The sequence below is a fragment of the Sceloporus occidentalis genome, unplaced genomic scaffold (genome assembly GCF_023333645.1).
Source record: "Sceloporus occidentalis isolate IW3139 unplaced genomic scaffold, rSceOcc1.0.p SCAF_3, whole genome shotgun sequence".
NCBI lineage: Eukaryota > Metazoa > Chordata > Lepidosauria > Squamata > Phrynosomatidae > Sceloporus > Sceloporus occidentalis.
In genome coordinates this window covers 145,205,378-145,230,363 of record NW_028316983.1, presented here as the reverse complement: position 1 = coordinate 145,230,363, position 24,986 = coordinate 145,205,378, and the positions used below count along the sequence as shown (strand labels likewise).

The following is a 24,986-nucleotide window of genomic DNA, read 5'->3' as shown; positions in this document are numbered from 1 at the left end:
AGACTGAATTTTTTAAAGCTCTGAGCTGGTTTTAAATGTGGAGATTTGTATATTTTAGCACATCCAGTTTCTAGAGTCATGGGCTGGGAGAAGTAGATTTGTTTTATTGTCACACATTCTGGTTTGTCTTTAAGAACACAAAACTAAACTGTGAAGAAGGGTTTCAAAAGAAAAATAATTTGTAGAGGATAGCATAAAATTTGTACGAGGACAACATAAAATATATTCTGAAATTGCTGATCACCAATCCATTTTATTGATTTCCATGTTCATATATGGGTGGGCGTGTGTGTGTGTGTATATATATATATATATGGATGTGTGTTAAGCAAACATGTTAACAGACAAAGGCAGAAGATGAAATTCTCTTGGAGGTGCATGTGGCAGTATAACAAAAGACCTGGAAACCTAAGGACACAAAATATGTAACACTGGAACTTATTTCCAAGTAAATATATCCAACATTTGCATTTGAGGCTTTATGTTTATGTTTTTATTTCTTCAGATTCAGGTCTGTAAGATGCAGTCCTCACCTGGAAAATTCTCCTGACAGAACATGGGTGACAGGATATATATTTTTAAAAGAAAAAAATAATGAGAACATGATTGTTCTGAATGTGGGAGGGAAGGAAAGAGCTATTCATAGTGATCAAACCCGTTACATGAAGCTACGTTTGCCAGCAAATGCTAATCAGTGTTGGCAGTTGTCTTTTATCATAATTAATTAGAGCTAGGATACACTTTTGGGGTATCAGATTTGGTATGCATAATGAAGGCAGCGTGTGAGGCTGGACAGCCGTCATTGCATAAACGTAAAAAGAAATCGCTTCTCATGAATATATTTATATGACTAGAGGGTTTTGGTATTTATTTATTTAGTTAGTTTGTGATTTGTATTTTTGGAGTATACTAAATAACAGTCACAAGCAGTGCATGGATGGGGGGCTGTTTAGGTATAAGCTCTATGACCTGTGCTTTACAAATTGGGTTGAATTTTTCCAAGCTCTGTGAAGCAGCCCCAGCAAAATGTTGATCATTTCTCTCTCTCAATCTGTGTGTGTGAGTTTAGTTCTCTAGAGAGGGAATGCCTCCTGTTTTTTTGCTTTGTTTGTTTGTGGAGGATAGGGCTCATGTGGACAATTCAAGGCTCAAAATACCTTGGGAGTAATGAGCTACTCTTAACAAAGGACAGCTCTAGCATGCCATGTGTCACAGCTCTGTTGAATTTAGTTAGCATAATCCATTCCTTTCCCCCCAGCCCCAGCGGGTTGCAGTCACCTTTCCCTTCATCGGTGGAGGCATCAGTTTCTGCTTGTGAAATTCTGTGGATCAATTCAGGTTAACACAACAGATTGCATGATCAGATGGTAAGCAGAGGTTATAAAGTCAGAAGGAATTAAAAAAAAAAAAACCCAGCCACATGTCTTTTATTAACACTTACTGTGTTGGATCAAATATCAATAGAAGAAAAATTATAGTGAGGCAAACCTACCTCCTATTGCTCTTATATTTCAAACCTCTTTAGATTGCAGATATTTAAGTTCAGAAAGTTTGTAATCATAGAAACACTCAGTTGTTGAGTGAATTTGACTTGAATGAAGCTGAAGTAACGTTCAGTTCAGTAGAAATCTCTTTAGGTTTGAAGTAGTTATTTTCAAGGTCTTGGGTACATTTAAAAAGATTACTTCATTTTGTTCTTGGATAATTAAGATCTGGATTTCACAAGTGACTCTTCTTCCCCTCTCCTCCACAGATATGTGGCTCTCACGATGCCGTTACCAAAACCCCGTGACCCTTAGCATATGATCTCCAGTCAATATCAACCCCTGTGTCAATGAGAAATCATTAATAATGAGATACTGCCAACTAGCTAAGCTATGCTGCGTTAGCTCTTGCCAAAGCATGACATTTTTAATACATTAATAATATGTCTGAAATGTAATGGAAAACTATTAATCACATACTGGACAGGTGCCAGAAATTTAAGCTATAATTGGCCGCTTCTTGTCAAGCATGCCAGTCGCATGTTCTGGCATCTGTCTGATGCTTAAATCACCTGCATGATTGTCACAACTTTCCATTCTCAGCATACTGAGTTCGATCAATGCGATAGTCTATAATTCTAGGTAATGACCACTATTATGGCTCTAACTTGCTTTAATGAGAATTCATTATGCAGTTGAAATGGTAGAGCCCAACAAATAGAGAGATAGCTGCCAGGGCTGCATTTAGTCTCTCACTCTTCTGCATTGTTCATTGCAGTTTGTTTCTGTTGATAACTTGATGAAAAGAAAGAAAGCGGGAAAAGGGGGGAGGAAAGAAGGTAATCTCCAGTTGTTTTAGGCATAGCCTGTTTAAATACATATTTGTTCAAGAGCAAGTTGTTCTACAAATAAAAGGCTTATTTTCACTATCACATATTACAGCAACATTGCCATTTATTGATAAAGGCCACTCCTTAATCTCTGCCTTATGTACAGCTTTTTGGTTTAAGTGTAAATGTGATCTATTTCTCAAATGATATTTCTAAGGGATTACTTCTTCAATTAGAATTCACGTCTAAATTACAATTTTAAAATTATTTCACTTCTTCTTCAAAAATGTGCAATAATCCACAGGAACCTGTAAAACAGTAGATTTGGAATGAATCAAATACTGTGGCAACATAATTGAATTAATTTATAAACTAATTTGGGGATGGTCAGAGAAGACAAATTATGTTAAAAAAAAGAAGCAAGATCTTAGACAAATTTGTGTAATTTAAAAGACAGTACAGATTTTGTTTAAAAATGTTTCTTTGTCTGGAACAAAGTTACAATTGAAGTCCTCATGTTGTGCAGCTGATTGCTAAAAGCAAATTCAACTAGCCAACATGGTTTCTAATACAGTGCATTGCATGTAACAGCTGTACGATAGCATTTTATAAAATGAATATAATAGGAAATTGCACTTGCATCCATAAGGCAATTATTGTAATTTGCTATGGAAACACAATTCAGCCATCTGTTGGCACTGCATAGTGTCTGTAGCTAAGTTCAGTTTCAAGACAGCTCCTTATTTGGATAGAAGGAACTTGTTTACAAAATTGCTTTGAAGACCAGGTTCTCTTTCCTTGAAAGTGGGTGTTTTGGAAAGAACTGTAATACTGCCGAAATTGCTAAAATGATATATTCTTTTTAGATATGTAACATTGTGAAAATAATATAACTTTTTAGAAAGTTAAACTTTAAATGAGCAAAGTGAGGTAAGAAGGATTGCGAAGCAGCAGAACTGCTTCCGTGTGGATACTTACAAAGGCAACAAATGGTCAGTGGTATTAGATGCCAGTTTAACAAAAAGCTGATTGTTTAAATATGGATTTAGAGTTGTACTCTCCATCTTGCAGATGTTTTTTGGAAAGAATCAGTACCTTGTTCCCTTGACGTTTGATAAGCCAGCCCTGTCACTCAGGTAAAATTACTAAAGCAAAAAAGACAGGGGTAAATGCTTTTTACTGTATTATTTCATTAGGGCCATAGCCTAGACCATTTGTAGCCAGGCTCTGTAACCCAGGGGCCACAGTGTTCTCCCAACATTTGACTTGTGAATTAGAGAAATCAGATGTGCTCAGAAAATAGTAGGATCTGTAATTTTTCTGGCATGATCTACCTTTGAGGAGTTTACCAGCTTGAGTGTCGTACATAGATACACACTTCTATGCATGACATTCAAAATTCAGACAAGATATGGCACAAATGGAGGAAATATTTCTTTCAGCATCCTCAAGCTTGAAAACACCTTTTCCTTATCCTTATGAAGAAAATAGTGGGCAGCCCTTTTAGTGAAAATCAAAATCCTGTAGAGTACTGAGAAATTTTTTAAAAAATGGCTTAGGGGATACGTTGACCCCTTAGGCTGTCAGATAGCCATCTCTGTCATGTAAATAACTTGTAAATGTGGCAACACCCTGTGTAAAATTTCTTTTTAATTTCCAGATGTGGCTTTTAAATAATTTACAGTATAGTATTTTATGACCTGCTTCACTGAGTGGAGATGGGATTTGAGAGGATGGTTTCCTTTATGGAAATTGATGACATAATAATAATAATAATAATAATAATAATAATACAGAAGGCATCTATAGAGGGGAATTATTATTATAAGCTGCAAATGAGCCAACTGTTATCTTTGTCATCAAACACAATTAAACAAAAGAAGCAGAGCTCTTCCAGTACTAATGAGAAAAAATCCAAAGAGACAGAAGTGTGCTCATAATATCTCTCTTATTAAGCTAACAAAAGCTAAGATGTGTACTAGACATTTTGAGCTCTCTGAGGTCTTCTTTGCAAAAGATGAAAAACACACAAGTTGTTGTTAGTCCTTTGTCATTGTAATAAAAGATCCACCACCTTTGTTGGGTTGGGGTTTCTATCCCTGATCTGATTATGAAATATGAGAATTGTTTTAAGTGCTGTTGCTCGCTCCTGGGTTTTGCCAAGATGAAAAGAATATTTTTGTAGGAAATAAAAAGGAGGGAAGGGAAAACCCAAGAACTTGCAGAAAAAATTCTGTCTGTCTTTGTTAGAGAGGAGTCAAATCTTTTATGTCAAAACAATTTTGGCAATGAGTGATTCTGGTACTTTCTTCATTCCAGCAAAGCACCTCCAGTAAAGGTTATCCAGATTATTCCAATTTACCTTGTATTGTATCAAGCTTCTTGAAATGTCAACGTATCATATATTTTCTAATGCATTGATCCTGGACAATAACTCTTACTTTTATTGTTTCTAAAAGGGTGCTGGTGCCAGAAGGAAAAGATGATTGATGGCAGAGAGGCTATGGACACTCATCGTTTTGCTCCACCAACTGATTTATCACTTTATCCAGCCATCCCTCATGAGTTGAGTAAAGGGAGGATTGCTCAGGATTACTGGCAACACCACTGAGGACTCGAAACATTGCTGAGTTATTGCCTGCTTTTCGACGTAGTTTACTTTTGTGCTAAAAAGTCCTGAAACACATTTGAAGGCAGCAGACATCCTTCTGATTGCTCTGAACAACATCTTTTCAATATGCTAGGCTTCCACCAAAGTTTCCAACTTTAAATTAAAAACAAACAACTGTCATTATCTTGCTCTTATCTTCTGGTCTGGAACACGTATTACAACAAATTCAGCCTCCTCTGTACATATATGTATAATATAGACTGCACCTAGATATCGACCAGTTATAGCTATCAAGGCATCTGTCAAGGATTTAGATATGTATTTCTCAAGATTCTTGTCACTTCATGCCCTTTGGGTTACTGTCTCATCAGTGATACAACACTATCCTTCGGTGTGGGGACATTATGATGTGTGTAAGACTCAGATTTACACAGATGAAGGGAAGATTTGGGATTACACAGCCTGTCAGCCAGAAGCCATAGATATGATGCAATATGTGAAAGTAAATCTGGATCCGCCTAACATAACATGTGGAAATCCACCAGAGACTTTCTGCGGAATGGTAAGAACCACCATCCCTATGCTATATTATGACATAGAGGATAGTTTCCTCAGCAAGAAAAAGTGCATATCCCTACCTTCAGCTTGTGGATCAAGGCCAGTATTTTAAGCTTCAAGTAAAAGATGCATGACATTGTATAGTGTAGATCTAAAAAGCTTCTGGCAGATAGGAAGCATCAGAGCTTTTTAAGCTGAAGAGTGGAGTTAAGTAATCATTCAGCATTGTCTTTGTTTAGACCTGGATGATATCAATGGCAAAACTTCCAACTGCTTTCTTTGAGTGGAGGCTATATTATTTCACAAATAGAACATTTTGGGTAGACTCAGGCTCACCTCTTGATTTGGTTTACAGTACAAATGAGATGGATAGATATAAGGATGTCCTTATATTCATATAAAAAGATTAACTTCTTTGAGACTGAGTGTCTTGGACAAATCCTCTGTCACCATAGGCTGCTTAGGAGTAAACCTTTGCAGAGTTGCTTTTAGGGTAATATTTCGTTTAATTTGTAAAGCCATTAATATGTGCTTCTGTAGGTATTGTTCTTTTTTCTTGTCACTAAATGAACACAAAGTATATCTTGTTAAAGTTCAAGTATGGCAGATGTATTTCTCTGCTATGAAATGAATAATCTACTGCTGATGTATAGAAATGCACAAAAATGCTACCATACCATATACATGAGACTTAAGAGTTGACATTCCAAGAAGTGATTTAGTGTTGGAGTCTAAGTCAAAAATTTTGACAACAGTAATGCCTTAAAGACTAGGATGCCAGCAGGTAAAGTGAAAAGAGGGGGCGGGGCGTTCATGTTGATTTTCTATTAAATCTCACAGTTTCTAAACATATTTCACAATTTAGGAACACTGAACATTATAGCTGTCGTTTAGTATTTGCCATATTTATGCAAATGAATATTTATTCTGATAAAAACATGCACCTGCGGTATTCAGATTAGTCACAATGCTTGATCTTATGTGGTTGTAATGTAAACTTTGGTGGTATATGTAGAACCTTAGGACAAAATTAGGGGAAAGAAGCAGAATATAAAAAGACATGTTTCCAAACACTGAATGCTGTCATGTTCAGCTTTCTTGATTTTTGCAATGTTTGCCTGTTTGCTGTATGTGTGGATTCTGTCTCAACCTGTGCACATATGCTGACAGTAGAGTTGCTCACTTAAGGTGCAAGCACTGTTTATATGAGTAAGAACTGCGTAAAAGTGCAGCTTTCCTTCAGTGCATTTGAACTTGGGCATGGGAACTTCCTAGTAGATACCATACTAGGAAGGACACGGGATGATCTGATACACTATGTATAGATCATAGCATAAAGGGACTTTTACAAAGAATGTTCCACCTGTTAAAAAGCTGAGATATCTGAAGGAGGCCCATTTCAGTGATGGAACCCATACTTTGCAAACACAAAAGTCTTAGGTTCTATCCTGGGTATCTTGGGATCACTTGGCAACTGACTGGACGGACCATTGTCAGGTCATCTTTTGTGAGGTCTCTAGGAGCAGAGGCTTCAAAAAGCCAAAATTTATTTTAGTAACCCATTTCATAAGAATGAACTGGAACATAATAGATAATGTACTGAGATAACTCAACTCTTTGATTCTCACAGTTGCCTATTCAGAAATCAATACAGGTGCTCTAGAGTGTGCAGGTTGTGCAACCTTTGGCCTTTGCTTGCAGTACTCTTTTCTGTCTTCATTTGCATGAAGAAGATATCAGAGGGATGCATTCACCAAAGACTGCAAACAGTTTAAAAGTATGAGATATGGCTCAGACAGAACCAAGAGAGGGGATGATCACAGTCTTTTAAATATATAGAATATTTAATATACAAGATGCATAAGAATATTAAATAAATGATCTGACAGCCTCATGTTTGGCTGTGTCTCTTCATTTTCTGTAGCTGCTCCCTATTTCAGTTCGAATAGATTTCTCAAGGGCTTCAGAATGAGTATAGGGTACTGGCTTGCTGAGGACTGAGATCAGTATGGGACTTGCATACCATCCATTCATCTATCCAGCCGTCATCATCATCATCATCATCATCAAGCTTTATTTATATAGCACTGTAAATTTACACAGCGCTGTACATACAAACTTTTTAATAAGACGGTTCCCTGCCCTCAGGCCATCCATCCCCAATTGATTCTGCAGAGTTCAATAGCCAGAGGTTTATTGGGCTGAACTGGCTACCCATTCCACCAATGAAAATCCAGGAAACAACTGGTTTAAACCTATGGTAAATGTTTATGCAGTCTGAGAGGTACATGTAGGCCTGCATGGTAGATTATCAACTGGCAGCATGACTTGATAACATTTATGTCTGTTTGCTTTTTCAGAAGACAGGCAAACCTCCCCCGCCCCAGCACCAAAAAAAGTGTTTGACTGTATAACCATTCAAGTCCCTTGCAAGTAGAACTGCAGAGAAACTAACAAACATCTAGGGGTAGCCATGTTGGCCATATAGCAAATCCTATAACATCCAAACAATGCAGAGAAACTAACAAGTTTATTTGACTCAAACTTTTATGAACTGCCTTCTGCTTTACCAGATGCACAGTCAGAAAGAAATACAAGTCAACACAACTCTAAAAGTGGATAACCAAAGTACAGAGCCTGTCTGATTTGATGCCTTGTATGCTAAAATGTTCAAGGGATGCAATTTCTTGTCTACGGTTCTGTTAGAAAACTTGAATGTGTGATGGAAGCTAGAGATCCAAAAAAGATGTGACAATCCGGGGTCTATGTGAGTGTGACAAAAGTTTGCTTGAGAGGAGGCTCATCCATTTTTCTCCTTGCCTTTTTAGAATGATGAAAGAAATGATGCTGAAGATAGTAGGGGGCTGAATACAACAATATAACACTTTTGTGGGCCCCTTCAAAATCATGCTGCAAAGATTCAGTAGCCACAGTGGATTATGACCCTTAACAGATTTGATGGGAAGACTCTCATCAGCATCTCTACTTGTAGGGTGCTGCAACTATTATTTATTACTACTTATTAAAAGTATGTATTGTCACTTTCTTTCCACCAGAGCTTCCAAAGCAATGTATCATTTTATTCAAATATATAACATATTTGCAAACAGTTTACAACAATGCTAAAAGCCAGTTTTAAAAACCAGTAAGTCATAGAGAATAATCTGCATGTGAGAGAGCACAGCAAGGAGAAAACCACTCTCCCTTCCCTTGTAAAGGGGAGTTCCACAGTCTAGGCGATGCTGTAAAGGAAACCCTGTCTCTTGTATTCACCAACCTAATTTAGCTACAAAACACACTGAAGAAATAATCCAGTGTGAGACCGCTTTAACTGCCTTGGCTCAGTGCTAGGGAATCTTGAGAATTGTAGTTTATTGTGGCACCAGAGCTTTCTGAGAGAGAATGCTCAATGTCTCACAAAACTACAGTTTACAGAATTCCCTAGCATTGAGCCAGGGCAGTTAAAGTGGTCTTGGATTATTCCTGCAGTGTGTTTTCGACCAGACTGGTGGGTCATGCAATAGAGCCTGTGCTGAAGGTAACAGATTCTGGATAGGTTCATACCCAAGGAGGCAGACGTTCAGCTATTTACAGTTTTATAGACTTATCTGAATATTTGTGCACCTTTCATGCATTGTTTGTTTGTTTGTTTGTTTGTTTGTTTGTTTGTTTGTTTTCAGAGCACTATGTGGCTAGGTAGAGCAATGGAGAAAGGACTGTGAGGGTTAAGAATACAAACAGGGTGGTAGAAAAAGTAGAATGGCTACTTACAAGTTGCTAGAGCTTACTTGTAATTCACAATAAACAACTGGGGTTTGAAAGCTGAAAGAGTGACAAACGCATGAGAAGGTTGGATGTTAGGACTTAAGCAAGGCTAGCTGTCACGGTGCAGTGAAATGTCTGAATGACTTAGAAGTGGTAATATTATCCTGGAATTATCTGTAACCAATTTTTACCACTCCTGGAGAGGTTATGTAGAAGGCTTGAAGGAGCCTACCAGTGGAGGAAGTCGGGTACATTTGTACAGCTTACAGAGAAGCTGTGCTGATGGCAGCAGAAAAGTGAGCTTTTGAGTGCCACTATGGATTTCATCACCAATCAAAAGTAAATTAAGAAACAAAGATTATTAAAATGTCTTTTGTGCATGTAATTTTGGCATAATGTTATGAGTTGGACTTTAAACGCTGTCCTTAGAGATTTTCAGCATCATCAGTACAGCATGCCTTTCATTACAAGGAGGCTTGCATTGCTAAAATATCAGGGAAGTAAAGGGCTCTCTGGTGTAGTTAGCAATACCATGATTATGTTTCCTGAAATAATTAAACCATTGGATTCCATTCATTAGACTAGTGTGTAAACAAAATACAAAATGAAAATACAGATTCATGTGGAAATTGTTCTAATAGCATATGCACAGATAGTTCAGGACAACGAATCAATATAGTAGTGCAGCAGCGATATTGAAAACAAATCACTTTTAGAATGTTGCTAGCTTGTAATTTATTATAAAGGGGAGCATAACCTGTTCAGATTGTATGCCTGTCATTTTCCCTATGAACTCTCTTTGGAATATGGACCTGGTTTTCCTCCCTCCCCTCTCCCTTCTTTTTCTCGTCCTTCTTTCCAAAAACTGATCGTAGTGAATAGCTTTTTGTGTTTTTATGAAGGTAGGGTTCTGGGATCTCTAAACATTGTATTAACTTTGTTTGTGGCTGGTTTTTAATGACAATTGTTTGTGTCCTCTCCCCCACCCCCGGCTTGGGTTATATTTTGATGTTTCTGATTGTTAACAGTTTTATGAAGCTGCCTTGAGTATTTGGGAAAGAGTGTAAATATAAATAAAATTACACTTTTAGTAGGATGTGTTCCCTCACTTGGCACATGCTTCCCACTATGCATAGGATGTAAGATGTGATATCAGTAGCTACAAATAAAATTAATTAACATGATGTTTCATTTTTACAAGGAAAGATTAGGTTAGTCTAGTACACAAAGAAGCTATTTTAAAGCATTTACCGGTGTATATATATAATACATGAAAAGGTCAACAACAATTAACTCTACATTGTTGACCCCAGAGGGCAAGCTGGCCATTCCTCCTAATTGATATGTAACCAATATCAGTTTCAGAGCGGCTGCTACTTTATTCATATACTTTCTCTAGTGCACAGACATGGAGGATTGGTGAAGACTGGGCATAAACCAAAATTTTCCTTGGATCCTTGATGGTGCAGTGGTTAAATGCCAGTACTGCAGCCAGTATTGCAGCCACAAGGTTGTGCATTCAATCCCAGGGCTGCAAGATTCACTCAGCCTTCCATCCTTTTGCTGGTTGGTAAAATGAGTACCCAGCTTGTTGGGGCCAATTAGCTTACACATTATGGACTTCTTAGAGACTGCTTAGTTCATATGAAGTGGTATAGAAATGTAAATGCTATTGCTCCATTGGCGGAACTCTTTAATCATAGAAGACAACCATCTTGAGGCTGATGCTGATCCTGGTGAGGGAACAAGATTGTCATGTCAGTATCAGTTATGTAAATAAGGCATCGGGCAAATATAATCCACTTCCATTCTGAGGCTGCTTCTTTCCCCCCTGTGTTCAAGAGCAGCTAGAAGAAGCCCAAGTGGGGTCAATGCAGGCACAATGCAGTACGTAATAGGTAAAGAAGTAGGACAGGGATTCCCAGCTACTTTAGATGAATTCAAATCTCCAGAGCCAGATGAACTATATCCAAGGGTGTTAAAAGAACTGGCAGAAGTAATCTCAGAGCCACTGACGTATCTTTGAGAACTCCTGGAAAACAGGAGAAGTCCTGGAAGTAGGACAAATGTTGTCTCCATCTTGAAAAGTGGGGGGGGGGGGGGGGAGAGGACACAAACAATTACCGTCTACTCAGCCTGACATCAATGCCAGGAAAGATTCTAGAGCAAATCATGAAACAACCTGTAAGCACTTAGAAAGGAGTGCCATGATCACTAAAAGTAAAAAGAAAAGGGTCCTCAAAAATAATTCATGCCAGATTCTTTATTAAACAGAGTTTAGATTTTTAAAATAAATTTTAAATAGAGGTGTTTTTTAAAAAAGCTTATATTTTTAAATAAACTTGGTAGATGAAGGAAATGCTGTGAAAGTAGTATATCTTGATTTCAGTAAAGCCTTTGACAAGTTCCCTCATTATATTCTTGCAAAAAAGTTAGTAAAATGTAGGTTAGACAGTGTTGTTAGAGGATGTGACTAGTGGGGTGCCACAGGGACTTGGATAATGGAATAGAGGGCATGCTTATCAAATTTGCAGATGATAGCAAATTAGGAGGGCTAGCTCTCCTAGGGCAGGGATTCCCAACCTGTGCTCTGAAGAGTCCTTAGTGCTCCATGTGCACTTCCCAGGTACTCTGCAGCTGCTCCAAGAAAATGAAAGAAAGAAAAATTGAATGAAATTAAAGAATAAGAATATAAACACCATTAACTTGTAAGACATAGGGTAGGCCTCTTAGGAGCTCTGCCATAGAAGTAAGGGCTCTGCATGTCAAAAAGGTTGGGAACCCCCGCTGTAGAGTATGATCAGAATTCAAAAGGATCCAGCCCAAATAGGCTGGGCCAAGACTAACAAAATGAATTCTGACAGGGTGTGAAATGAAAAGTACAACACTTAACACAGAAAAAATGAAATGCTCACCTATAGGATATGTGTCATCTGGCTTGAAAAGAGTACATGAATGTAGTAGTCTTAGGAGACCACAACAGTGTGATGCAGCAGCTAGAAAAGCCAATGCAATTCTAGGCTGCATCTATAGGAATATAGCGTACAGAATGAGGAAAGTAATAATACCAGTCTATTCTGTTTTGGTCAGACCTTGTCTGGGCCTGAAACAGATGGGCCAAAAAACATGGTCCACCCTGCCCCAATCTGAGCTGCCACCAAGGTTTTGAACTGGGCAGACATAAGGAGCAGTATTTTAGAGTTTGTTTTTGGCCTGGTTCTTTGGCGAAGAGATGGATCTGGCACAATTTCCCTCAGTGTTCCAGACGTGCATCATCTAAACACTACACCCCGACTGCAGCTGTAAACTGTGGTTTTTGGCCTGCCTGTTTCAGACCCTGGAATATTGTGTACACTTCCAGGCAACCCAATTCAAGAATGATATTGACAAGCTGGAGCATGTCCAGAGGAGGGCAACCAAGATTATGAAAGGTCTGAAACTATGCCCTATGGAGAATACTTTAGGGAGCTGGGTATGTTTAACTTGGGATCAGAAGGTTAAGAGGTTTCATGATAGCCATGTTTAGATATTTGAAAGGATATCATATTGAAGATGAAACATGCTTGTTTTCTGCTACTCCAGAGAATAGGACATAGAGCAATGGATTCAAATTACAGGAAAATAGAGTCGACCTAAACAATAAAAGCAGTTGGAAAATTAGGTGCACTGCCTCGGGTATGACAGAGTCTCCTTCTCTGGAAGTTTTTAAACAGAAGCTGGATGGCCATCTGTTGAGAGTGCTTTGATTGTGTATTCCTGCATGGCAGGGGGTTGGACTGGATGGCCTTTGAGGTCTCTTCCAACTATGATTCTGTGACAGAATGTCAGGGTAGTGATGTCTTCTTGCATGGCTGGGAGGTTGACTGGATGGCCCTTGTGGTCCCTTCCAGCTCTATGATTCTGCATAAGAAGGTGTTCCTTCGTAAGGAGTGACCATACAGCAACAAAATTTACTTACTGTATATACTCATGTATAAGTCTAGAAATTTTAGTCAAAAAATTGACTCCAAAAACTTGTGTCGACTTATCCATGAGTCAATGTAAGTACTGTACTGTACTTTAATGCTTATTTAAAAAGGAACCATTCCCTGGTGAAAGGCAAGAGTATCATCTGTTCTAGAAGCACTCACACCCCCTTTATATTCTCTCATCCATGAAGCCTTTAGTATGAGCACAAATGGTTATGCCTGCTGGAATTTTCTATGTTTTCTAGCACTGTTTCCCTTTGCTTCATCCTTTGCATCCTTTGTTAAACAGCCTTAAGTTTTAGTCTCGACTTATCTATGAGTCAAAATCCATAATTTTGGCCCCAAAATCTGCCCATAACTTATACATGAGGTCGACTTATAGTCCAGTATATACAGTATCTGCCCATATCACCTTGCCTGCATTTTAAGGTCATCTTTAGAAGTGCTTCTGTGCCTGCCTCTATCATCCTTGATAATGCTGCTACAGATGAGGGAGACAGGGTTTTTCAGCCATGGCATATACTGTGGAATGCCCATCCAAGGAGGCTCCCCTGGTTCCTCCACTGTTACTTGTTCTAGCATCCTAAAATACTACTGCTGTTTTTAGTCAGTTCCAGAGTCTTACCTCCTGCTATTACGTTGGATCTGTGGGTGTCTTTGGAAGGATGTGTGTGTGTGCAATTTTGTATTTCAGGCTCTTTCAGACTGCCCTTGGATGTAACAGCACATGTGTTATCTCATGTGATGTATGGTAGAATGTGTGCTGGAAAGAAGGAATGCATATCATTTTTTCCATGCAGTTGGAAGTGCTGTCCAATGAGTTTATCAGCATACCTGTGACAGATATTCCATCTGCATAATTTGCATTTATATTTTGAGGGACTGGAAGCAATGAATGAGCAAAGGGCTAGGAGTGACTAAGGTTAGTTCTTCACTTAAGGAATTAGTCCAATTCTTTTCTTTAAAAAGAAGCAATTTTGAAAAACACTTTCAGTTTTTTTGTACTCTTGCTAAAATACTGAATGCATTTATCAATAATAAAAAGGAGAATATGTTTCTGTTAATTCCCACCAGAGCCCTAAAGTGGGTGACATCCACCCACTTGAAACTTGCCATGGATACTATATGATGTGCACCTTTGGGTTATTTACTTTTTAAAATGAATGAATTAATTTTAGCCAATTAAAATTGGCCTGTAGCCAGCACTATCATTTCAAGCCAGTAGGGGTCAGACCTTCCCTAACCTTCCCTCTGTGCATGACTTATGGTGACCCCATGAATTTCATAGGGTTTTCTTAGGCAAAGGAATACTAAGAGATGGTTTTGCCATTTCCTTCCTCTGAAATATAGCCTACAGCACCTGGTATCCATTGGTGGTCTCTCATCCAAGTACTAACCAGAGCTGATCCTGCTTAGCTTCCAAGATCAGACAGGATGTGGTACCTTTAGTCTTTGTTGTTGTTTCTTGATATTATTGTGTACCTTCAAGTCATAACTTACAACCAGCCTATCTTGCCCTTGCCTCCCTTGGAGGCTGAGAGAGTGTGACTTGCCCAAGCTCACCCAGTGGGTTTCCATGGCTGAGTAGAGATTCAAACCCTGGTCTCCCAGTGTCCTAGTCCAACACTCAAACTGCTACACCACACTGACATTTTACATTCCCTGATATGAAACTGCAGTTGGACTTGGGCTATTCATTTCTCTGGAGGGACTCTAGGTTGCTTGACATGTCCCCCCCCCCCCCACTGGAGGATTTCCCTTAGTCTGCAAACAATTGAGGGGGTGTATGTGGGGACCTTTCATACTACACAGTTACTGTGCAATGATTCTTATTTTTTTTTTTAAAGAATGTCTTGTCTTTTAATGAGTTAGTCATGACAAAATAGGTAAAAGGTAAAAGAGCAAGTTGAATCATAAGAACCCAAGGACTGGCACTGCAGGGCCAATCTGGAAAGGGATCCTGGCATAGATGCTAAAAGAGTTTATATTTACCCTTGCAAATCTGGGCCAGTGTGGTGTAATGGTTTGAGCATTGAACTACAATTCTGGAGACCAGAGTTCAACTCTCCACTCAGCCATGGAAACAAACTGGGTGACCTTGGGCAAGTCACACTCTCTCAGCTTCAGAGGAGGGCAAAAACAGCACCCTCTGAACAAATTCTGCCATAAAAACCCCATGGCATGTTCACCTTTGGATTGTCATAAGTCAGAAATGATTTGAAGGCACACAACAGCAACAAAGCTGTGCACTTCACTATCCACATATGTTCTCAGTGTCTACATAGGAGTTTTCGATGCTATTTGAAGTGGCAGGCTTTTTAGTCTCATTAAAAGAACACAAATGCTCCTAATACCACTAAGCCTAAAAGATGGCTTGCTGTGGGATGCATGTTTCTTTTGCCCCCTAAAGAGAACAACAATAAAAATAAAATAAAATGAATCTATGTTTCATAAATCAAAATTAAAGACTTGCATTTTGGAAAAAGCAGATTTCACCATCATTCATTAATCCATTCAGACACGGATTTCTAAATTATTAACAAGATTGTGCCGTGATAAATTTGACTAAATTTGTGTTTTCTAAGAGCAAAGCTCTCTCTGTGTGTATGTGTGTATGTTTCTTTTTAAAGGAAAAAAAAAGATAATCATGCAGTCAGAGAGACATTTTGCCCTGGATCAGATAAACACATTTTTCAGTGAAATCGGGATTTCATAAACAAATATGCCACTAGTGAAGTTGGACACCATCATGGCAATTATGTAAAACAAAATGCTTTTTAAATAGAACCATATGCTGGGAAAGCAGTTTTATGACTGAACAACAAGTTTATTCATTCATTCCTAAAATCTTTCATAGGCTGAGAATATCAATCCAGAGATCTTTGATGATCATCTAGGGTCATCTGTCTGACCATAGGAGCTAAAGCTATTAGTTCTATATTGTGCTATCTAAACCTGACATGAGGAGGTAGTGGCCTCCTAGCAAGACACAAAAGTAGAATGTTCTTGGCTCATGTCAGGTCTCCCAATTGTTTATTTTAAAAAAACTTGGAAGAAAATGAATGGTTGAAGACCATGTACACCATCCTCCTGCAAAGTCTCACCAGAGAAGGAGAATAAAGCTTACATTTGAGTTTGAAGAAGGGCAATGGGGATCATAGGGAATTTAGTAAAGATAACAGAGAACTGTTTTTCATTATTGGCAGTAATGCTCCTGTGAGCAAGAGTTATTATTATATGTCAGAGAATATGTGATGGGAAATATTCTTTGTCTCCCAAAGACAAGAATTGACTCATGTATTAGAGGGAAGTACAGGCCTTTGCCTCTCATCTTTGACCTCTGAGGATATAGTCTAAATCTTAGATATCTTTGGGAATTTCTACTTCTATTTCTACTTCTAGCGAAACTTTAAGTAATTTGAGATCAGCAGGGGAGCCCCTGTTGACTCATACCACTTTCACATCATACCCCAAAGTCAGAATCACCAGCAGTTGAAGGAGAACCTTCTTAGTTACCGCCCTAGAGATAGGAGGAGATTTTCCATTGGCATGGTATGTTTAGCATATTCCTTTCTACAGATGGATCCTTTTCCTTTGTTGTTCTTTCAGTTTTTAGCTATACTGAATTGGTTCTGGACTAAAAGCAGACCCATTGAAATCAAGAGGATTTGTTAGTCATAATTAAGTTTCACTGATTTCAGTTGGTTTTCTCTAAGCTTGGCTTAAGTCTGGCTCAACCCCAATATGTTGGTCTTCTTTTTTTACTGCTGACTCCTTTGTTTCTTTGTTTTGATTCCCTTTTTTACAGTGTGCACAGTACTCAGACCTTTGCTGAAAGGTTCCAAAAATTTGACAAGGAAATAGAAAACAGGCTCCCCTTTGGCAAATCCCTTATACTGGGTGGTGCTATTATAACCATGTAGCCAAGGGTCCGTTAGGGGAATTTTATTATTATTGTTATTAGCTCAAGTATTGCAAGAGGAGGGCCTGCTACGACAGCCCTTGCAGAATCGTCTCCCGATGTGTATACGGAGTAGACCAGGGGATTCCAATAAATGGAGCTGAGACAGACTTTAATAACTAGATGTCTAATTTATTGAAATAGGGGAAACACATTTGCTGCACATACACACACACATGCATTCAAGGCTCAGGAAAAGCAGGAGTTAGCATGGAATAGGATTTTAGGCATCACTGGGGTGATACGTACCAGAATGTAGAGTCCCTCCAGGAATCCAAATGGAATATGATGAGGATGGCATGAGGCTCAGTCATGGAATGACGAGCCAGGTCAGGGTTCAAGGGGACAGAGCTTCCCCCTGAAGTCCAGACTGGCCCAGTGAACAGGCAAATCTGGGAGTATTTATAGGCAAAATCTTGCTTCTGGCAAAGGTGCTTGATGGTGAGAACAAAGGTGTTTAATTACTTTCTTTGCACCTGGATGTCCCTGTCAGATTGTCTTAGTGGTCTTAAGCTGCTCGGACAACAGACCCTGGGAGGGGGCAAGAGCCTCAGGGAAGGCAAACATTTGCTCTTTCTGGTCCTATGATAAGCCTCTTATGCGACTTCCTAGATATGATGATGTGGGTGCCCCTCAGGGGTGTGTGTACATGTCCTCATGCATTGCTGGCAATGGTGGACAGGCTATTAGAGTTCATCTAGGGGTCATTAAGGGTTATCATTTATACCAAAATTTATATGGAGCAGCATGGGTAACAACCACATAGTTCACATTCTTGGAAAGCTAGGATAATACTGGATGTCATGTCAGCACAGTTTTAGAAAATATAGAAACTAGCCAACCCAAGATATTATCTTGACTGAGCAGACATTCCCCTATCTGGATCCAGGATACAGCTGTATTAATACTAATCAAATCCTACCCTTTTCTGGTTTGGTACTTTCTACAGAGATTTTTTTAAATATTATTAGAGCTGTATGAGGAGATCTTTCTCACTTCTGGCAAAAAGCCAGTGGGGGAAACTAGTGTGGTATATCATTTGGAGTGTTGGACTGGAACTTGGAGGATCATGGTTCTGTCTTCTACTGAATCATGAAACTCAGTAGGTGACCCAAAGCTATTCCTTCTCAGCCTGAGATACCTCACAAGTTTGTTGTGAGGATAAACTAGGGAGGAAGAAAGCCATATGTGCTTCATTGGAAGAAACTTGAGCCTGAAACAGATGGGCTGAAAAAAATGCAGAGGGCCTATGCTGGTGCTGTTAATGCTGGAGCTGCAGTAACTGCACATGCCTGGCCCTGATTCAGGCTGCCGCCACAGTTTTCAACCAGGCTGGCAAAAGGAGTGGCATTTTACCACTCCTTTTTGGCTTAGTTCTTTTCCAATGAAGCAGGTCTGGCAGTTTCCCCCCACATTCAGAGCATTCATCATCTAAATGCTACACCTCAAACACAGCAGGAAACTGGATCATTTGGCCCATCTATTTCAGGCCTTGAACTAATGTAAAAAAAATATATGAAAATACCCGTTACAAACATTTATTGCAGACCTCTGAGTTTCTACCATGACCATAGGTTTCTACTCAGACATGGGGATTTTTGTTTGTTTGTTTTTGTGTGTTTGTTTGTATTTTCTATTTTATTATTATTATTATTATTATCATTATTATTATTATTATTTCAGCTCTCAGAGTGTTGTGGGAATTTTGAATGGAACTTTGGGAGCTGGATCCCACAAATGTAACCTTTTCAGCTTTTGTACATCTGGATAGGGATAAATACATAGAATTTTGTTTAGCTGATTTGTGTGTTTGTTGGTTTGCAATGGCATGAATGTGGTGGGAGAAGAATGCATACCTTCCACTGTTGTTTGATTCCTTAATCCATCTTGCACCATATTGTTTTTTAAAAAGCTGAAATTCAGAAACAAAGGGGAAAGCTCTTATGTCTTGCAAATATTAAATCAGGTTAGCAACTGGATGGTTCAGCTATGGGAACATACGTTCCTAATCTTCACACAGTGCTTTACTTTGAAAAATTGGCAGTAATCCTGGATGCTTTATCTAATGGAGTGAGGCAAAGAAAGCTTGGGATATAAAAATGTTAGTCTCTTAAGAGCAAAAGGTTCAGCAATATACTGAGGCAAAAATATCAATAAACACATCATTTCTTAAGGATATATATATATATATATATATGTCTCTGAATTTAATAAATCCACATGAGAACAGTCACTTGGCAATGACACTGTCTTGATATTTTAAGTCCTGACAGTGTGAATGTAATTATAGAGAGTAGCCTTTGAATGAATTTTAATAACATGTATGTCTATGAAGAGAATAGTTCCTTGCACTTTTTTGGTTATTAATCTCCTTCTTTTTACTCATGCCCTCAGTTACATTCAGTCTTCAGGGAACAGTCTGAAACCCAATTCTGCAAATACCTGAGCAAGATTAAGTAATTTTCTGTCTGGGAGCAAACTTACATATTTCAGTATCACAAAAGAAAAGCAAGAGAAAAGTTGTTCAGTAACTAAGGGCAATTCACCAAGTATAATTTTTTTGAATTTGCTGATATGTCTTGGATACATATCAAAAATATATCTGCTATAAATCAGCTAAAGCACAAATATATTACAAATACAAAGGGTTACTCATGCTTATTGAAGACCAGGAATGGGCATCTTGTGGCTTTCCAGATATTCTTGGGCTGCTTCTCCCATAAGGCCTGGCCAGCATAACCAATGGCGAAGAGTCATGGTTGATCTAATCATCAGGGGCCAGACCCCTTACCCACTTCTACCATTGAAGTCAAAATTCAGTTACAATAGTGGTAGCTTTATATAGTGCAGAAAATGCCAGACACTCAGATCTCTGAGGCTGCAGGACAGGGCATCCTACAGAAAAGAAAGTCATAAGAATGCCAGTTAGAGGAGATACCACAAGATTTCTGCATGGAATTTAATGACATGGTTTGCAGCAATGGCTTATGTGACAGCAGGGCTGTATATTGTCCATCCTTTGTCTACACTGAACATGATTTAATTCTCAATACAACTCAAAACTGATTTATTTTTCTGTGGACAGTGTAATTCAGCACAAAAATAATATTCCATAACCATGCTTTAAATATAGACCAGTGTACTATGAGTTACCAGGCACACATGTATTTCAGGGAATGTGTTCTATGTGGATTTTTCTGATCTTAATCATTCTAAAGTAGTAGTAGTGGTAGATATCTGAATTGTGGGCCATTAAAATTTTATTCAACTGACTATTGGGATTTTTGGGCTGGATATTTTTAGCTTTATGTCTTTTAATACCTGAAGCCCATATTTCCTTCATTGAAACTAGAATGGCTTTAGTGGAACTGAAACAAATATACCATGGCTCCTAATTATTCAAGCATATTTGGCATCAGAGACTTTTGCTTTCCAATAGTGAGGACTTCTGAGATCTGGTTTAGGTCTCCAGTCTTCTATTTTCTCGTTCTCCATTTCTGTCTAACTACCTGCCCTGTGTGATCTACTTTCTTGGCTGTTGGTAACCAGATCTACATAAGGACTATACCTTGGAGACAGGGTACATGCCTTGTATGCAGAAGGTCACAGGTTCACTGACTGGTATGTTTGTTTTGTTTTGTTTTGTTTTAAAAACAAAACATCAAATTGCCAGGTGATGGGAAATTCCTCTCTGCCTGAAACCTTGGAGAGAAGAACTACTGAACTACATGGACCAAAGTAGGTAATAGTGGTCTGAGAGCCGTTTAATATGTTTAACTATGGGGTCATTCCCACTGGAGGAATAACTTGTGTCCTGATTCGGCACTGGCCTTTTAAACAAATCAATTCTAAAAGCTCCCCCCATTCCCATTATGAAAAGGGAGCCTGTTTAGAATCGATTTTTCCCGTTGGCACACTTGTTGTTCTGGTGATTCCGGGAGCCCAGCCAGCCCCAGGATAAGCCACAGAGCAGTGCAGGAGGCCCCACCAGCACCGGGAGCCATGGAAGGAAAGAGGGAAAGGAAAGGAGGAAGGTAGGAAGGAAGGGAGCCGGGAGCAGGAGGATGGGGGATTCTTTTTTTTTTAAGCAAAACTAATCATTAAATCAATATAATGGCCTAGCAGCTACTCGCCTTTGCAACTAGCTGCTTTGCCAATCTATCAATTTTGAGATTAGTTTAAAAAAAAAAATTAAATAAAGGACCCAAAACGGCAGCACTGGGTGTGTGTGTGAGACATCTCTGGGGATGGATGACACACATCCCTCTGCCATTTGCCCCTCACTTCTGAAAGAATCAATCCCAATCTGGTGTTCCCACTTAATGGATGTGGGTCAGGATCGATTCTTAGCAGAAGAACCGCTAAAAAGCGGCTACCAAAATACCCTGGGCTTTTGGCGTTTGCCCCGCTTTTTTCCTACTGGAATCGATCAAATGAGGATCAGAATCGATTTCCAGTGGGAACCAGGGGCATATAAATCCATTCAGGAATCAGAGCTTTTCGTAGTGGGAATGACACCTATGTACAATAGACTGCTTGTTTGCCTGGAGCTCTTGAGAAGTCATTCTCTGAGCATTGGCAGATATGTTTTTGCCATTCTAGTTTATCTGATTTACTTAGGACCTTGCTCCTCTGCTGAATTGTAGCTTATGACTTGGACATATCTCTCACATCTCTAAGATATCTCAATATGTATGAATATAAAAATACAATATTCCAGAATCCAAAAATATCCCAAACACTACTGATCCCAAACATTTTGGATAAGGGAGACTCAACCTGTACAGCTATCATGACTAGCCCCCATTGATAGTAGCCTTTCTGCTTGCTACACTGAACAAGCAACAGTACATGTTTGATTTTTTTTTGACAGTGTAACCAGATATTTTTGTGGAAAATGCTGATTACTTACTAGCAATTACAATACATTTATCTGACTCTGTGTTTTAATTTATAAGCACTCTTCCAAGTATGTGTCTTTCTCTTTGCTATTACATTTGGACAGCTTTACTTATATGGATTTACTCAAAGGTAAAAAAAATCAGCAGAGTTGTTCAGGGTAGTCAGGGAGCTAACTCAGCTCCCTCCTGCCCTGAACCAGATCCTTGAACCTTCTAAGGCCTGCTGCGACCAATTTAATAACTTCTTCGCGGATAAAACCTCTCGGATAAGCGAAGGTCTTAACGCCGACATTCAAGCAGAACCTAGGGTAGAGGCATCCAGAGCCTCCGTGGACTTTGTTAAACTGGATCGGTTTGAGTTGGTAAGTACCGATGATGTGGACAAGATCCTCGGAAGTGTTTGGAAGACAACCTGCTCTCTCGATCCCTGTCCCTCGTGGCTAGCGGCCCAGGGGGGACCGGCTGTGACTTTACTGTTACGCCGGATTATTAATACATCTTTGAGGGAAGGGCAATTTCCATCTGTTCTTAAATTGGCCATTGTAAAACCTTTATTAAAAAAGCCCTCCCTCGACCCCCTGGTACATAATAATTATCGGCCAGTTTCACTGCTGCCATTCTTGGGGAAGGTGATCGAGAGGGCGGTTGCAATCCAGCTTCAGGCGGTCTTGGATGAAACGGATTATCTGGACCCATTTCAAACTGGCTTTCGGGCGGGTTACGGGGTTGAGACAGCCATGGTCGCCTTGGTCGATGATCTCCGTCTGGGCATCGACAGGGGAAGCGTGTCCCTGTTGGTGCTCTTGGACATCTCAGCGGCTTTCGATACCATAGACCATGGTATCCTTCTGGGGCGCCTGGCAGAGGTGGGAATCGGGGGCACTGCGCTCCAGTGGTTCCGGTCCTACCTCTCTGGGAGGTCCCAGATGGTGCAGCTGGGAGACGTGTGCTCCGATGAGAGGGCCCTTAAAACTGGGGTCCCTCAAGGAGCCATTCTGTCTCCCATGCTATTTAACATTTACATGAAACCGCTGGGAGAGATCATCCGGAGACATGGGGCGCGGGGTTATCAGTACACTGATGACACCCAAATAATTTTCTCTATGTCTCCGACTGATGCAGTGACTGAGGATGGCGTCTCTCCTCTCGTGGCCTGTCTGGAGTCAGTAATGGGCTGGATGAGGGAAAACCGACTCAAGCTGAATCCAGAGAAAACGGAGGTACTCGTGATAGGTTCCCCTGGCCCAGGAATGGCGGTGGTTCCACCTGTCCTGAACGGGGTCACGCTCCCTGTGAAGGACTCCGTGCACAGTCTGGGGGTGCTTCTTGACTCGTCCCTTCACCTGACTGCTCAGGTGAATGCGGCGGTCAAGAGCACCTGTCATCAGCTTCGGCTTATTCGCCAGCTGCGCCCATACCTGGCCCAGAGAGACCTTGAAACAGTGGTACATGCTCTGGTAACCTCGAGACTGGATTTCTGCAATGCACTCTACATGGGGCAACCCTTATACCAAACCCGGAAGCTACAAATGGTACAAAACATGGCAGCCAGGCTGGTCACTGGTACCTCCAGGGCCAGCCACATTACACCGGTGTTAAAAGATCTGCATTGGCTGCCGATTCGCTTCCGGGCACAATATAAGGTGTTGGTGATGACCTATAAAGCCCTAAATGGCTTGGGCCCAGGATACCTGAAGGACCGCCTCTCCCCATACATTCCGTCCCGCACCCTCAGAACATCTGGGCAGCAATTACTTAGGGTTCCCGGGGCTAGGCTTGTCTCCTCTACTAGGAACACATTCTCCATCGCCGCCCCGGCCCTCTGGAATACGCTACCCATAGAGCTCCGCTCGGCCACCTCCCTGGCCCAATTTAGAAGGGACCTAAAGACCTTCCTTTTCTGTATTGCATTCCCCGACTAAAGTCCAATGGGCCTCCTTCCTCTTCACTGGCAAGGGATTGGCTAATTCGGGGCTTTTCTGTTTTTTTATTGAATTTGGGATGTTTGTATTGTATGTATTGATGTTTTTTATTATTGTTCTTAACTTGTTGTTAACCACCCTGATCTGTTGGAAGGGCGCTATATAAATAAAAATTTTATTTATTTTATTTATTTATTAATTACATGCTTGTTCCCTTATTCCAAGAAGCAGAAGGAAAGCCTTATTATAATTAGATAGATTTTTTTAAAAAAAGACAATTAACAACTCTTTATGATGAGAGCGTTTTTATACATGCTAGTGCTTTCTAACTTTGGGCGCTTTTTAGTTTTTAATCTTTAAAACTGATGAAAACCATCATCAGAATTAATCAGACTGATTTTTCCCTTCTGCACCTGATAGTAGAAATCATTCTTCTGGTGAATATTACCAACTGAGGGGCTCATAGCTTACATTTACAGAGGACCAAGGTGGCAGGGAGTGTGGGGAGGAAGGAGGAGAAAAATGAACAGTACTAATCTGAACAATACTTATCCTCCCTCTCAGTCATTTCAGATGTATTGCATGTGTAGCTACAGAGATGAAAGATACAGATTGCCATTCCTGTGACAAACCAAGGGTGTGTGAAATTCACCCCTTTATTTCTGCATGGTGACATCTCATATGGGCAACTCTTATCTAGAAAAGACAAAAGATGTATTGCAGTTTTAGAAATATATAGAATAAAAAAATTGTTGCATATTGCATGTGTCTTTCTTACTCGTATTATGTTTGTATGCATATTACATTTCCCATTCTAATGCACTCCCTCTCTTAGTCCAAGCAATATACTGGAGATCCCAATCATTGCTGCACAAGGTATACATAGATGCTATTTATTTATTTAATATTGCCTTTCAACCTGCCAGGCGGCTGAAGCAATGCACAACAGGTATGAACATTAAAAAAAAAAAAGCAGATTAAAACTA

General features: G+C 39.7%; 1 protein-coding gene across 6 annotated transcripts in view; it reads left to right on the top strand.

The window, feature by feature from the left end:
- NTNG1 (netrin G1) overlaps positions 1 to 24,986 on the top strand; it is a 300,251-nt gene that overhangs the window by 3,919 nt on the left and 271,346 nt on the right. For all 6 annotated transcript variants that reach the window (XM_089516562.1, XM_089516560.1, XM_089516559.1 and 3 more), the window contains exon 2: positions 4,774 to 5,487. In XM_089516562.1, the coding sequence (XP_089372688.1) occupies positions 5,242 to 5,487 (246 nt within the window). In that variant the 5' untranslated portion in view covers positions 4,774 to 5,241. The remainder of the gene's footprint in view (positions 1 to 4,773; positions 5,488 to 24,986) is intronic.